General features: G+C 44.6%; 1 protein-coding gene across 1 annotated transcript in view; it reads right to left on the reverse strand.

Annotated features, from left to right (window-relative positions):
- The window catches only part of SLC15A1 (solute carrier family 15 member 1), a 54,542-nt gene extending 40,704 nt beyond the window's left edge, over positions 1 to 13,838 (reverse strand). Inside the window, exons 1-2 of the mRNA XM_038007826.2 lie at positions 13,725 to 13,838; positions 2,642 to 2,708 (exon numbers count right to left, since the gene is read on the reverse strand). Coding sequence (XP_037863754.2) covers positions 2,642 to 2,708; positions 13,725 to 13,838 — 181 coding nt within the window. The remainder of the gene's footprint in view (positions 1 to 2,641; positions 2,709 to 13,724) is intronic.
- Positions 13,839 to 14,249: the final 411 nt, after the last annotated feature.

Raw genomic sequence — 14,249 nt, forward strand, 5'->3', positions numbered from 1 at the left:
GTGTGCTTTGGGAATCACTACACTGGAAAATTAATCTTTAGACTGTTCTTTTCCCAGGGTTTGTTCTTGGCAGCTTTGTCAAAAATGAGTTGGCTATAAATTGATGCATTTATTCCTGGGTTCTCTTTTCTGTTCCACTGGTCTGTGTGTCTGTTTCTATGCCAGTACCATGCTGATTTGGTTACTACAGCTTTGTAGCATATTTTGACATCAGGTGGTACCTCCAGCCCTATTCTTTTTGCTCAGGATGACTTTGGCTTTTCGAGGCTTTTTGTGGTTGATACGAATTTTAGGATTTTTTTTTTTTCTATTTCTATGAAGGTTGTCATTGGATCTTGTCATTTGCAGCAATACAGATGAAACTGGAGGACATCAGGTTAAGTGAAATAAGCCAGGCACAGAAAGATAGATATTACATATTCTCACTCACATGTAGGAGCTAAAAAATTGATCTCATGGAGGTAGTGAGTAGAATGGTGGTTACCAGAGGATGGGAAGGGTAGGGGAAGGCGGGAGGATGAAGCAAGGTTAGTGGATACAAAAACACAGTTCTGTAGAAGGAATAAGAGCTGGTGTTTCGTAGCACAACAGGGTGACTACAGTTAACAAAAATTTATTGTATATTTCAAAATACAGCCTAGGCATGGTAGCTCACACATGTAATCCCAGCACTTTGGGAGGCCCAGGTGGGTGGATCACCTGAGGTCAGGAGTTTGAGACCAGCCTGGCCAACATGGCAAGCCCCCATCTCTACTAAAAATACAAAAATTAGCTGGGCGTGGTGGCACACAACCGTAATCCCAGTTACTTGGAAGTTGAGGCAGAAGGATTGCTAGAACCTGGGAGGTGGAGGTTGCAATGAGCCAAGATCGCACCACTGCACTCTAGCCTAGGCCAGAGTGAGGCTCTATCAAAACAAACCAACACAAACAAAGAAAAAAATCCAAAAAACAAAAAACAAACAGAATAGATAGCAGATCTGGAATATTCTCAACACAAAGAAATGACCAAGGTTTGAGGTGATGGATATTCCAAATATCCAGATTTGATCACTACACATTATATGCCTCTATCAAAAATCATGTGTCCCATAAATACGTATAATTATTATGTATCCATAACAAATTTTTAAATCCTTAAAGCCCTACGGCAGCCCATGTGTTGCAAACTACAGCAGAGCTGCCCACATGAAAAGCAATTCAACCGGAAGTCAATGCTTGCCACTGTGGCTGGTATTTGAGAAGACTGACTTCTCTCCGCAACTGAGATTTGCGTCTCTAACAAGAGTCAAGATGAAGTCAGTGCTGCTGGTCTAGGGACTACACTTGGAGGACCACACGCAGGCTGTGATGTCCTGCTGCCTGATGGCTCTACATCAGAAAGTTTTATCAATTCCCTGGCTCCAAACGCCAGGAAGACCACGCCAGCTATCCAGAGTAGAAATCGAATACAGGAGCCATACAGCCTGCTGAAGCCTCCGCCACAGTGCCCTCCTCCATCTCCCACACCACTTCCCTCTGGGGCCCTTCCTTGTAGATTTACTGCCTTATATTTTCATTATGTGCAAGTTCAAAGCCCTATCCCACAATAAACAAAGCCACAACCCTGGCAGAGGAACTCCCTTCCTGACCCTGACCACGGGGCCCTCCAGGCTTCACCACCCCTTCCCGGGCAGGCGCCTTCCCTCCTGGTCCCGTCAGCCTGTGCTGGGGTTATTTCCACTCCTGCAGCTCAGGGTGGCCCCAGGGGCCTCCTACCAGATGGTCTTGCATTTTTACCCACTTAAAAGCATTTTAGGTCCGGACGTGGGACCTCACACCTCCATCCGAGGTGGGGGGATCATTTGAGGTCAGGAGTTGGAGACCAGCCTGGCCAACATGGTGAAACCCTGTCTCTACTAAAAATACAAAAATTAGCCGGCCGTGGTGGTGCAGGCCAGCTACTCAGGAGGCTGATGCAGGAGAATCGCTTGAGCTCGGGAGGCGGAGGTTGCAGGGAGCTGAGATAAAGCCACTGCACTCCAGCCTGGGCAACAGAGCAAGACTCCATCTCAGGAAAGAAAGAAAGAAAAAATAATAAAGAACATTTTAGATGTTATTTTAGTCCTTGTCCTAAGCAGGAAATACACTGTACTGGTTTCACAGGACCCCGGTTCCCAACTCTTCCTGCCTGTTAGAGTTCTGGCCAGAGATTCCTCCACACGAATAACCTGGTTTCCTCGCGAGCAAGACCTGTCGTGGGATGGGGCTGCCTCCAGAGCAATACACCAAGAACGAGGGCCATGGAGTCAACCCTGTGGCCGAGTCTCATGCTGGGGCCTGCCAGGTGCATGGCGGGTGAGCCCATCTGTTTCGGGCCAGCCCAATAATCGAATGAGGACGACCTCCGCCCTGTGGGGTTGCTAGAAGAGTCCTACAAATCCCACAACGTTCAGTGCATCATTACGGGGGAGACGCGCCTGCCTCAGGGTCCTCAGCATGCCCCTGCACCGCTTCCCGCAGAGCGGAAATTCAGTGTTTGTGGGACATGTTTCCTAAGGCCCGTTTATCAGTCACAGAGCACAGCGCTCAGATCCAGCTCTGCACTGTGGGTTCCACAAGCCCTTCCAGGAGGGTCCTTCTTCTTCAGCTCCGAGCCTGACCTGCAAGGAGCTCATCCATGTCCCAGGTCTCGACCTGGCTCCCATCGGGTTTGGCCAACAGGGAGCCCTGGGAAGATCAGAGGGAGGGAAGAAACGCTGGGGTATTTGTTTTTCTGGTGCCCTCCCTGCAAGGTCACCTCAGACCATCACCTCTAGTGACAGTCACGGCTTCTCTGACGTCAGCCCTTCCCACACAACTCTTTCCTTCCAGGTTTCAGTAGCGGTTCCTTCCCCTCATCTTGCAGGCCCAGAGGGCAACAGGGAGGCTGCTGTAGACCCAGGTGCCACGCTACCATTTGTGGTGTCTGTCCACCGCAGCATCTTTCTGTGACCAAGCCCTCCTGTGCCGAGCATGGCCTGTGTGTCCTGGGAGGTCCGTGGTGAGGCAGTGCACCCGCTGTGGACTTGGGCCATCTTTCACACCAGGCAGGAAAGCACCAGTCTCCAGTGAATAGGAAGGGCTGGTCGGGCAAGCTTCCATTTTGCAAGCTTGGTGCAAACCAGCCTGAGAGTGCAAAGCATCATTGCTGTAGTGCTGTATGTTCTTGAGGACATGGCAATACCACATTACGCTTCGCCTACTTAGACTTTGGGTAATATGGCCTGACTATTGCCTCCCAAGGTCAACGAGAGGGGTGAAGTCACACAAAGGTCCGTGTTATCCTTGGCCCTCTTCAGGGAAGCAGGAGCGAGCTCTGAAAACCCAAATCACCCAAATCCAGCAGGGAGAGCCCGGGCTTCATCACAAACCTTCCTTTCCTGTGTTCCCTGGATTTTTATTTGCAGGGAAAGATTTCATCTTTCCAGAGTTGTCCGTTTGCCTTTGCTAAATATTTTGTGCCTGTTATTTGCTTAATAATAGTGGTAAAGTTTTTCTCCACTTCAAACATACTATGGTTACAGAAAAGAGGCCATTCAGAAAGCTTAGGTCTTAACATCATTATACACAGAACTAAATTACTGGAAAGGAAATCCCTGCAAGTGTAAATCTGAGACTCAGTACCCAGACATCACTGAGAAGGCATTTTGTTTTCTGAAAGTGTATATTCCGAGAACTGCTTTTATTATTACAGGGCAGAGGTTGCTAACTTCTTTGATAGAATCCAGAGCTGTCTGCTGGGTGTAACACTGCAGTCAGCATTTCTTATCTTAATATACCTGTGTCAACAGGATTGCTATCTTAGCTCAAGTGCAGAAGCGGTGTTTACATCGAGACTTCAGACTGAACTCAAGTATCAACTCTCACAAGATTCTGTTTACTTTGGTGCAATCGTGTTTACGTTGGTTCCCTGCTAGTAAACCTCAGAGGCATATTTGAGTAGCCCAGTGTTTCTAGTATCACTCTGGGGTCCCTCGTGTTGAACTATGATCAGAGCCAAACCCAGTTTAGAATCTGGACTTCGCATAGGACTGTTCGTTAACACCCAACACGTTGCAATCGCTGTATCAATGCAGGCTCTTCTTGCTATTCTAGGCCCAGCAGTGGTTTTGCTTTAAAGAATTTGATGAAATAAATGTATATTATATATTTATGTGATTATTGACTTGGGGGTTGGTGGGGGACAGGGAACACAGGAGAAAAAATAGATTCCCTTCTTCCCCACAACTCAGTGAAATCTCCCATCCATGTGAATATTTCCTACTATTTATATAAAGCATGCTCCATATTTTGAACCATTTCGGGATGGAAACTCTAACTTTGATGTTTTATTACCTAGAAATTAATAACTCCCTCAGCAACTGGAAGGCTGCTGAGAGTGCACCTCTAGGAGCTAGACTTCGGAAGTTGGAAGGAATGAGGCATTTTGCTGAGATCAAAGAGAGAAGGCCTCACTTTCAGGCAGAGAGATAACTGTTTTCTATCACGACCAAGAGTGAAACTGAAGGAATACTGTAAGCTTCACATACTGCTTTGAGGACATGTTTCTGAAATTTTAAGGGGTGGTGGTCAGAATCGTGGTCCCCTAGAGATGTCTATATGGTAATCTCTGGGATTCAGGGATATGTTCCCTTCCATGGCAAAAGGGTCTTGCAGACGTGATTAAGTTGGGGGCTTGAGATGAAGAGTTTATCTTAGATTATCCAGACAGACCCAATATAATCACAAGTGTCCTAAAGAGAGTCAGAAAAGGTCAAAAGCAGGGGAGTGACTGCAAGTGTTGGGGGAGGGGTCCCCAAGCCAGGGAATGTGGCAGCCTGGAGAAGTTGGAAAAAGCAAGGAGGGTTCCCCCCGAGAGACTTTCGATTTTAGCCCAGTAAAATTCAATTTGGACTTCTGACCTCCAGAACTACAAGAAGACACATGTGTGAAGCCACTAAGCTTGTGGTTTTTTGTTACAGCAGTAATTAGAAACTAATACACAGAGGTTTGCCCCAAACTCTATAAATACAGGTCTTTAATCACTATTTACATATAATTAAGACTCAAATTTCCTGCTACATTTTGTTTGTTGGTGAAATGCTCTCTTTATTAATTTTTTCCTCAACTATATTTTTCTACTTGGAGCTTAGAAGTGCATATCTAGCACCTGGCTTTTAAGCTGGATTTGGCAGAATCTAAGCTCTGGTGCTTGCTCTGAAAATGGTTTCCTAAGCCAGGAGTAAAGGAGTAAAGTTCACAAAGTCAGTCCCACAAAAGCCCCAGGAAGCCAATGGTCCCTGCAAGAACACAGTTTGGACTTGCTAATGGCAAAAGTGGTCTTTCAGTTAAGGAGAGAACTTTCTCAATATTGCCCCCGCATCTAGCCAGTGGAAAGACATGGGCTTTTGGGAATGAGGATATTGAACCACAGCGTAGAGACATTCCTCCTAGCCATGTGGCCTTGATCAAGGTACTACCCTCTGGGCTTCCATTTCTTCATCCACAATGTAGTTCACAGGTATGTCCCCACCCAAATCTCATATTGAAATGTAATACTCAATCCTGGAGGTGGGGCCTGGTGGGAGGTGATTGGATCACAGGGGCTTTAGCACCATCCCTCTTGGTACTGTCCTTGCCACAGTGAGTTCTTGCGAGATCCAGTCATTTTATTTTATTTTTTATTTTTGAGACGGAGTCTCACTGTGTTACCCAGGCTGGATAGGAGTAGGGCAATCTCAGCTCACTGCAACCTCTGCCTCCCGGCTTCAAGACATTTTCCTGCATCAGCCTCCTGAGTAGTTGGGACTACAGGCATGTGCCACCACGCCTGGCTAATTTTTGTATTTTTAGTAGAGGTGGGGTTTCACCATGTTGGCCAGCCTGGTCTTGAACTCCTGGTCTCAAATGATCTACCCACTGTGACCTCCCAAAATTCTTTTTAAAGAAAAGAATTTTCAACCCAGAATTTCATATCCAGCCAAACTAAGTTTCGTAAGTGAAGGAGAAATAAAATCCTTTACAGACAAGCAAATGCTGAGAAATTTTGTCACCACCAGGCTTCCCTTACAAGAGCTCCTGAAGGAAGCACTAAACATGGAAAGCAACAACTGGTACCAGCCACAGCAAAAACATGCCAAATTGTAAAGACCATCCATCCATCAATAGGAAGAAACTGCATCAACTAACGGGCAAAATAACCAGCTAACATTATAATGATAGGATCAAATTCACACATAACAATATTAACCTTAAATGTAAATGGGCTAATTGTCCCAATTAAAAAACACAGACTGGCAAATTGGATAAAGAGTCAAGACCCGTCAGTGTTCTGTATTCAGGAGACACATTTCATATGCAGAGACATTCATAGGCTCAAAATAAAGGGATGGAGGAAGATCTACCAAGCAAACAGAAAGAAAAAAAAAGGCAGGGGTTGCAATCCTAGTCTCTGATAAAACAGACTTCAAACTAACAAAGATCAAAAGAGACAAGGTCATTACAAAATGGTAAAGGGATCAATTCAACAAGAAGTGATAACTATCCTAAATGTTTGTGCACCCAATACAGGAGCACCCAGATTCATAAAGCAAGTCCTTAGAGACATACAAAGAGACTTTCCCACATAAAAATAATGGGAGACTTTTACACCCCACTGTCAACATTAGATCAATGAGACAAAAGGTTAACAAGGATATCCAGGACTTGAACTCAGCTCTGCACCAAGCAGACCTAATAGATATCTACAGAACTCTCCACCCCAAATCAACAGAAAATACATTCTACCCAGCACTACATCACACTTATTGCAAAATTGACCACATAGTTGGAAGTAAAGCCTCCTCAGTAAATGTAAAAGAACAGAAATCACAACAAACTGTCTCTCAGATGACAATGCAATCAAATTAGAACTCAGGATTAAGAAACTCACTCGAAATCACACAACTACATGGAAACTTAACAACCTACACCTGAATGACTACTGGGTAATTAACAAAATGAAGGCAGAAATAGAGATGTTCTTTGAAACCAATGAGAACAAAGACACAACATACCAGAATCTCTGGGACACACTTAAAGCAGTGTGTACAGGGAAATTTATAGCACTAAATGCCTACAAGAGAAAGCAGGAAATGTCTAAAATTGACACCCTAACATCACAATGAAAAGAACTAGAGAAGCAAGAGCAAACAAATTCAAAAGCTAGAATGCAAGAAATAACTAAGATCAGAGCAGAACTCAAGGAGGCAGCGACACAAAAACCCTTCAAAAAATCAGTGAATCAAAGAGCGGTTTTTTAAAAAGATAAACAAAATAGATAGCCTGCTAGCAAGACTAATAAAGAAGAAAAGAGAGAAGAATAAAATAGATGCAATAAAAAATGATAAAGGGGATATCACCACCAATCCCACAGAAATACAAACTACCGTCAGAGAATACTATCAACACCTCTATGCAAACAAACTAGAAAGAAAATCTAGAAGAAATGGATACATTCCTGGATGCATACACCCTCCCAAGACTAAACCAGGAAGACACTGAATCCCCGAATAGAACAATAACAGGCCCTGAAATTGAGGCAGTAATTAATAGCTTACCAACAAAAAAAAAGTCCAGGATCAGATGGATTCACAGCCGAATTCTACTAGAGGTACAAAGAGGAGCTGGTACCATTCCTTCTTAAACCATCCCAATAATAGAAAAAGAGGGAATCCTCCCTAACTCATTTTATGAGGCCAGCATCATCCTGATACCAAAGTCTGGCAGAGACACAACCAAAAAAAGAGAATTTTAGACCAATATCCCTGATGAATATCAATGCAAAAATCCTCAATAAAATACTGGCAAACCAAATCCAGCAGCACATCAAAAAACTTATCCACCATGATCAAGTTGACTTCATCCCTGGGATGCAAGGCAGGTTCAACATATGCAAATCAATAAACATAACCTATCATCTAAACAGAACCAAAGACAAAAAACACATGATTATCACAATAGATGCAGAAAAGGCTTTCAACAAAATTCAACAGCACTTCATGCTAAAAACTCTCAGTAAACTAGGTATTGATGGAACGTATCTCAAAATAATAAGAGCTATTTATGACAAACCCATAGCCAATATCATACTGAATGGGCAAAAACTGGAAGCATTTCCTTTGAAAACTGGCACAAGACAGGGATGCCCTCTCTCACCACTCCTATTCAACACAGTGTTGGAAGTTCTGGCCAGGGCAATCAGGCAGGAGAAAGAAAGAAAGGGTATTCAATTAGGAAAAGAGGAAGTCAAATTGTCCCTGTTTGCAGATGACATGATTGTATATTTAGAAAACCCCATCGTCTCAGCCCAAAATCTCCTTAAGCTGATAAACAACTTCAGCAAAGTCTCAGGATACAAAATCAATGTGTAAAAATCACAAGCATTCCTATACACCAATAACAGATAAACAGAGAGGCAAATCATGAGTGAACTCCCATTCACAATTGCTTCAAAGAGAATAAAATACCTAGGAATCCAACTTACAAGGGATGTGAAGGACCTCTTCAAGGAGAACTACAAACCACTGCTCAATGAAATAAAGGAGGACACAAACAAATGGAAGAACATTCCATGCTCATGGATAGGAAGAATCAATATTGTGAAAATGGCCATACTGCCCAAGGTAATTTATAGATTCAATGCTATCCCCATCAAGCTACCAATGACTTTCTTCACAGAATTGGAAAAAACTACTTTAAAGTTCATATGGAACCAAAAAAGAGCCTGCATTGCCAAGACAATCCTAAGCAAAAAGAACAAAGCTGAAGGCATTATGCTACCTGATTCAAACTATACTACAAGGCTACTGTAACCAAAACAGCATGGTACTGGTACCAAAACAGAGATATAGACCAACAGAACAGAACAGAGCCCTCGGAAATAACACCACACATTTACAACCATCTGATCTTTGACAAACCTGACAAAAACAAGAAATGGGGAAAGGATTCCCTATTTAATAAGTGGTGCTGGGAAAACTGGCTAGCCATATGTAGAAAGCTGAAACTGGATTCCTTCCTTACACCTTATCCAAAAATTAATTCAAGATGGATTAAAGACTTAAATGTTAGACCTAAAACCATAAAAACCCTAGAAGAAAACCTAGGCAATACCATTCAGGACATAGGCATGGACAAAGACTTCATGACTAAACCACCAAAAGCAAAGACAACAAAAGCCAAAATAGACAAATGGGATCTAATTAAACTAAACAGCTTCTGCACAGCAAAAGAAACTATCATCAGAGTGAACAAGCAACCTACAGAATGGGAGAACATTTTTGCAATCTACCCATCTGACAAAGGGCTAATATCCAGAATCTACAAAGAATTTAAACAAATTCACAAGAAAAACAAACAAACAACCCCATCAAAAAGTGGGCAAAGGATATGAACAGACACTTCTGAAAAGAAGACATTTATGCAGCCAACAGACACATGAAAAAAATGCTCATCATCACTGGTCATCAGAGAAATGCAAATCAAAACCACAATGAGATGCCATCTCATGCCAGTTAGAATGGTGATCATTAAAAAGTCAGGAAACAACAGGTGCTGGAGAGGATGTGGGGAAATAGGCATGCTTTTACACTATTGGTGGGAATATAAATTAGTTCAACCATTGTGGAAGACAGTGTGGTGATTCCTCAAGGATCTAGAACTAGAAATACCATTTGACCCAGCCATCCTATTACTGGGTATATACCCAAAGGATTATAAATCATGCTACTATAAAGACACGTGCACACGTATGTTTATTGCGGCACTATTCACAATAGCAAAGACTTGGAACCAACCCAAATGTCCATCAGTGATAGACTGGATTAAGAAAATGTGGCACATATACACCATGGAATACTATGCAGCCATAAAAAACCCCTATGAGTTCATGTCCTTTGTAGGGACATAGATGAAGCTGGAAACCATCATTCTGAGCAAAGTGTCACAAGGACAGAAAACCAAACACCACATGTTCTCACTCATAGGTGGGAACTGAACAATGAGATCACTTGAACACAGGGTGGGGAATATCACACACTGGGGCCTATTGTGAGGTGGGAGATTTAGGGAGGGATAGCATTAGGAGAAATACCTAATGTAAATGACAGGTTAATGGGTGCAGCAAATCAACATGGCACATGTATACATATGTAACAAACCTGCACGTTGTGCACATGTACCCTAGAACTTAAAAGTGTAATTTAAAAAACGAAAATAATATATGTAGCATCTTCCCCCTTGCTCTCTCTTGTGCCTCGTTTTGCCGTGTGACATGCCTGCTCCTTCTTCATCTTCTGCCATGATTTGAGGCTTCCAGAGACCTCACCAGAAGCAGATGCTGCCACACTTCTTGTACAGCCTACAGCACCGTGAGCCAGTTTTATCTCTTTTCTTTATAAATTACCCAGGTGTTTCCTTATAGCAATACGAGAATGGCCCAACACAGAAAAGTGGTAGCAAGGAATGGGGCATTGCTATAAAGAGATCAGAAAATGTAGAAAAGCTTTGGAATGGGCTAGGTCAGAAGAGTGTGGAGGGCTCAGAAGAAGACAGGAAGATGAGGGAAAGTTTGGAACTTCTTAGAAACTGTCTAAATGGTTGTGATCAAAATGCAAACAGTGACATGGACCATGAAGGTCAGGCTGAAGAGGTCTCAAGTGGAAATGAGGAACTTATTGGGAACTAGAGCAAAGGTCACTTTTGTCATGTCTTAGCAAAGAACTTGACTGCATTGTGTCCACGCCCTAGGAATTTGTGGAATTTTAAACGTAAGAGCGATGACCTAGGATATCTGGTAGAAGAAATTTCTAAGCAGCAAAGCATTCAAGATGTGACCTGGATGCATCTAACAACCTATGCTCATAAGTGGGAGCAAATAAAATGACTTAAAGCTGGAACTTATGTTTAAAGGGGAAGCAGAGTGTAAAAATTGGGAAAATTTACAGCCTGGCTATGTGGCAGAGAAAGAAAATGCTTTTTCAGCAGAGGAATTCAGGCTGTGGAGCAACCACTTGCCAGAGATATTTGTATAACTGAGAAGGAGTCAAGTGCTAACACTCAAGACAATGGGGGAAAGGCCTCTAAGGCATTTCAGAGACCTTCCTGGCAACCCCTCCCATCACAGGGCCTGGAGGCCTAGAAGGGAAGAATGGTTTCACGGGCCAGTCCAGGGCCCCACAGCCCTATGCAGCCTCAGGACACTGCTCCTTGCATCCCAGCCACTTAGTCTCCAGCCTTGGCTCAAAGGGCCCAAGATACAGCCCAGGCTGCTGCTTCAGACGATGCAAGCCATAACCCTTGGTGGCTTCCATATGGTGTACAGACTGCAAAACTGAAGGAGGCTTGGGAGTCTCTGCATAGATTTCAGAGGATATATGGAAAAGCCTGGATGTCCAGGCAGAAGCCTGCTGCAGGGGTGGAGCACTCACAGAGAAACTCTGCTAGGGCAGTATGGAGGGGAAAGGTGGGATTGGAGCTCCCACACAGAGTCCCCATTGAGGCATTGCCTAGTGGAGCTGTGAGAAGAAGGCCATCATCCTCCAGACCCCAGAATGGTAGATCCACCAACATCTTGCACCCTCAGCACAGAAAAGCCACAGGCACTCAACAACATGTAAGAGCAGCCTCTGGAGCGGAACACTGCAAAGCCACAAGGGCAAAGCTGCCCAAGGCCCTGGCACCCCACTTCTTGGATCAGTGTGCCCTTGACGTGGGACACAGAGGTTACAGGAAACTATTGTGGAACTTTAAGATTTAGTGACTGCCCTGCTGGATTCTGAACCTGGGTGGGGCCTTTAGCCCTTTGCTTGTGGACAATTTCTCCCTTTTGGAATGGGAATGTTTACCCAACACCTATACTCTCATTGTATCTTAGAAGTAAGTAACTTGTTTTTGATTGTGCAGGTTCATAGGTGGAAAGGACTTGCCTTGCCTCAGATGAGACTTTGGACTTGGACTTCTGAGTTATCGCTGGAATGAATCAAGACTTTGGGAGATGGCCAGGCATGGTGGCTCACGCCTGTAATCCTAGCACTTTGGGAGGCTGAGGCGGGCAGGTTACAAGGTCAGGAGATCGAGACCATCCCAGCTCACACAGTGAAACCCCATCTCTACTAAAAATACCAAAAAAATTAGCCGGGCGTGGTGGCAGGCACCTGTAGTCCCAGCTACTCAGGAGGCTGAGGCAGGAGAATGGCGTGAACCTGGGAGGCAGAGCTTGCAGTGAGCAGAGATTGCGCCACTGCACTCCAGCCTAGGTGACAGAACAAGACTCCGTCTCAAAAAAAAAAAAAAAAAAGAAAAAAGACCTTGGGGGATTATTGGGAAGGCATGATTTTATTTTGAAATGTGAGAGGGACATGAGATTTGGAGAGGCCAGGGGGAATTACATAGTTTGAATGCATGTCCCTGCCCAAATCTCATATTGAAATATAATGCTCAATGTTGGAGGTGGGGCCTGGGGGAGGAGATTGGATCATGGGGACAGTTTCTCACGAATGGTTTAGCACCCTCTCCCTTGGTAGTGTCTTCACAATAGTGAATTCTCATGAGATCTGGTTGTTTAAAAGTATGTAGCACCTCCCCGCTCACTTCTTGCTCCAGCCATGTGACATGCCTGCTCCCCCTTTGCCTTCCAACATGATTGTAAGTTTCCTGAGGCCTCCCCAGAAGTGAACAGATGCCAGCACCATGCTTCCTGTACAGCCTGCAGAGCCATAAGTGAATTAAACCTTCTTTCTTTATAAATTACCCAGTTTCAGGAACAAACTGACACAATCTACCACTTTCTCTGAAAGTTAGTTAATAAGATTGAACCTACAATGAATAAAATGAGGTTTTTTTATTCACTGCATCGCAGGAAGACAACTTGGCAGATTTTTTGTTTTGTTTTGTTTTGTTTTGAGACGGAGTCTTGCTCTGTCACCCAGTCTGGAGTGCAGTGATGCAATCTCAGCTCACTGCAAGCTCTGCCTTCTGGGTTCACACCATTTTCCTGCTTCAGCCTCCTGAGTAGTTGGGACTACAGGCGCCCGCCACCACGGCTAATTTTTTTGTATTTTTAGTAGAGACGGGGTTTCACCGTGTTAGCCAGGATGGTCTCGATCTCCTGACCTAGTGATCCACCTGCCTCGGCCTCCCAAACTGCTGGGATTACAGATGTGAGCCACTGTGCCCAGCCAACTTGGCAGATTCTTAATTGAGTGTGGATGGATATTTAGAATGGACTGACTTAAAACACAGACAAGAATTTACCATGGGGGACCGCTGGCAGGGGTGAGGAGGTGGCCATCGAAGAAGAAAGAGCCCCCTCCAGGATCACTTACATTGACCCAAAGTAGAAGGGCCTGATGATGTCACACTGGAAGTCAGACCATGGGGATGAGGATGGTGTGGACCAGAGCAAAGTGGTCTTCTCAAATACAAGCCATCACGACAAGCATCATATTGTCTTTCAAACTGCTTTTTAGGTGGACGTTGCTATGGTGTGCACCAGGCAGGAGCTAGGGAGAGTGAAGGGCCTGTTGCTCCAAAGCCATGCTAGTGAGCTGATGCAGAAACATGCCTGAGGCGGGGAGGTGCTTGCTAGGCATGGCCCCTGTCCAGGGTCACCTGCTTTGCTCTGTACTCCACCTGGCCTGTCCACCTTAGCTTAGCTTCCCTGCGTGGAGAACCTTGTTCCCAAACCTTGCGTGCTCTCTCCTTCCTGCAGGTGAAGCCCTGCTCCTTGGCCTGGCATTCGAGGCCCCCTAGGGTCTGACTGCAGCTCCATCCTCCTCCACCCCAGCTGTCCGTCCACATGACTAGTTTTCTGTCTCCATTTGAACCCTTTCAGAACTGCGCCTGCTATGTGGTCTCTCTCTACCTCCTCAGCTTCCCAAATCCTCTCTCTTTCTCAGGGTTCTTTAGGCACTTTACTGCTGCCCTGGCAGAGTGAGGGGTTCTACTTCAAAAAAACGTCACAGAGCCTCTTTTAGCATAGGCTGTCTCTCACTTCTTGTTAAGAAAATAAAGCATGTGCCACTTCAAAAAGCAGCGGTGGGACCTACACCAGGCTCCACTGTGACTGCCCTGAGGACAGGGGTGGGGTGGTGGGAAAGAGGAAGGGTGTGGGTGCCTGGTGTCACACACTTGGTTTGATGTTTTTTTCCAAAATGGATTAACTTTGATCGAGCAATGAAAAGCGTTTTTCTTTCCTTAAATGGGCTCTTG

Source organism: Chlorocebus sabaeus, chromosome 3 (assembly GCF_047675955.1).
Source record: "Chlorocebus sabaeus isolate Y175 chromosome 3, mChlSab1.0.hap1, whole genome shotgun sequence".
NCBI classification, from domain to species: domain Eukaryota; kingdom Metazoa; phylum Chordata; class Mammalia; order Primates; family Cercopithecidae; genus Chlorocebus; species Chlorocebus sabaeus.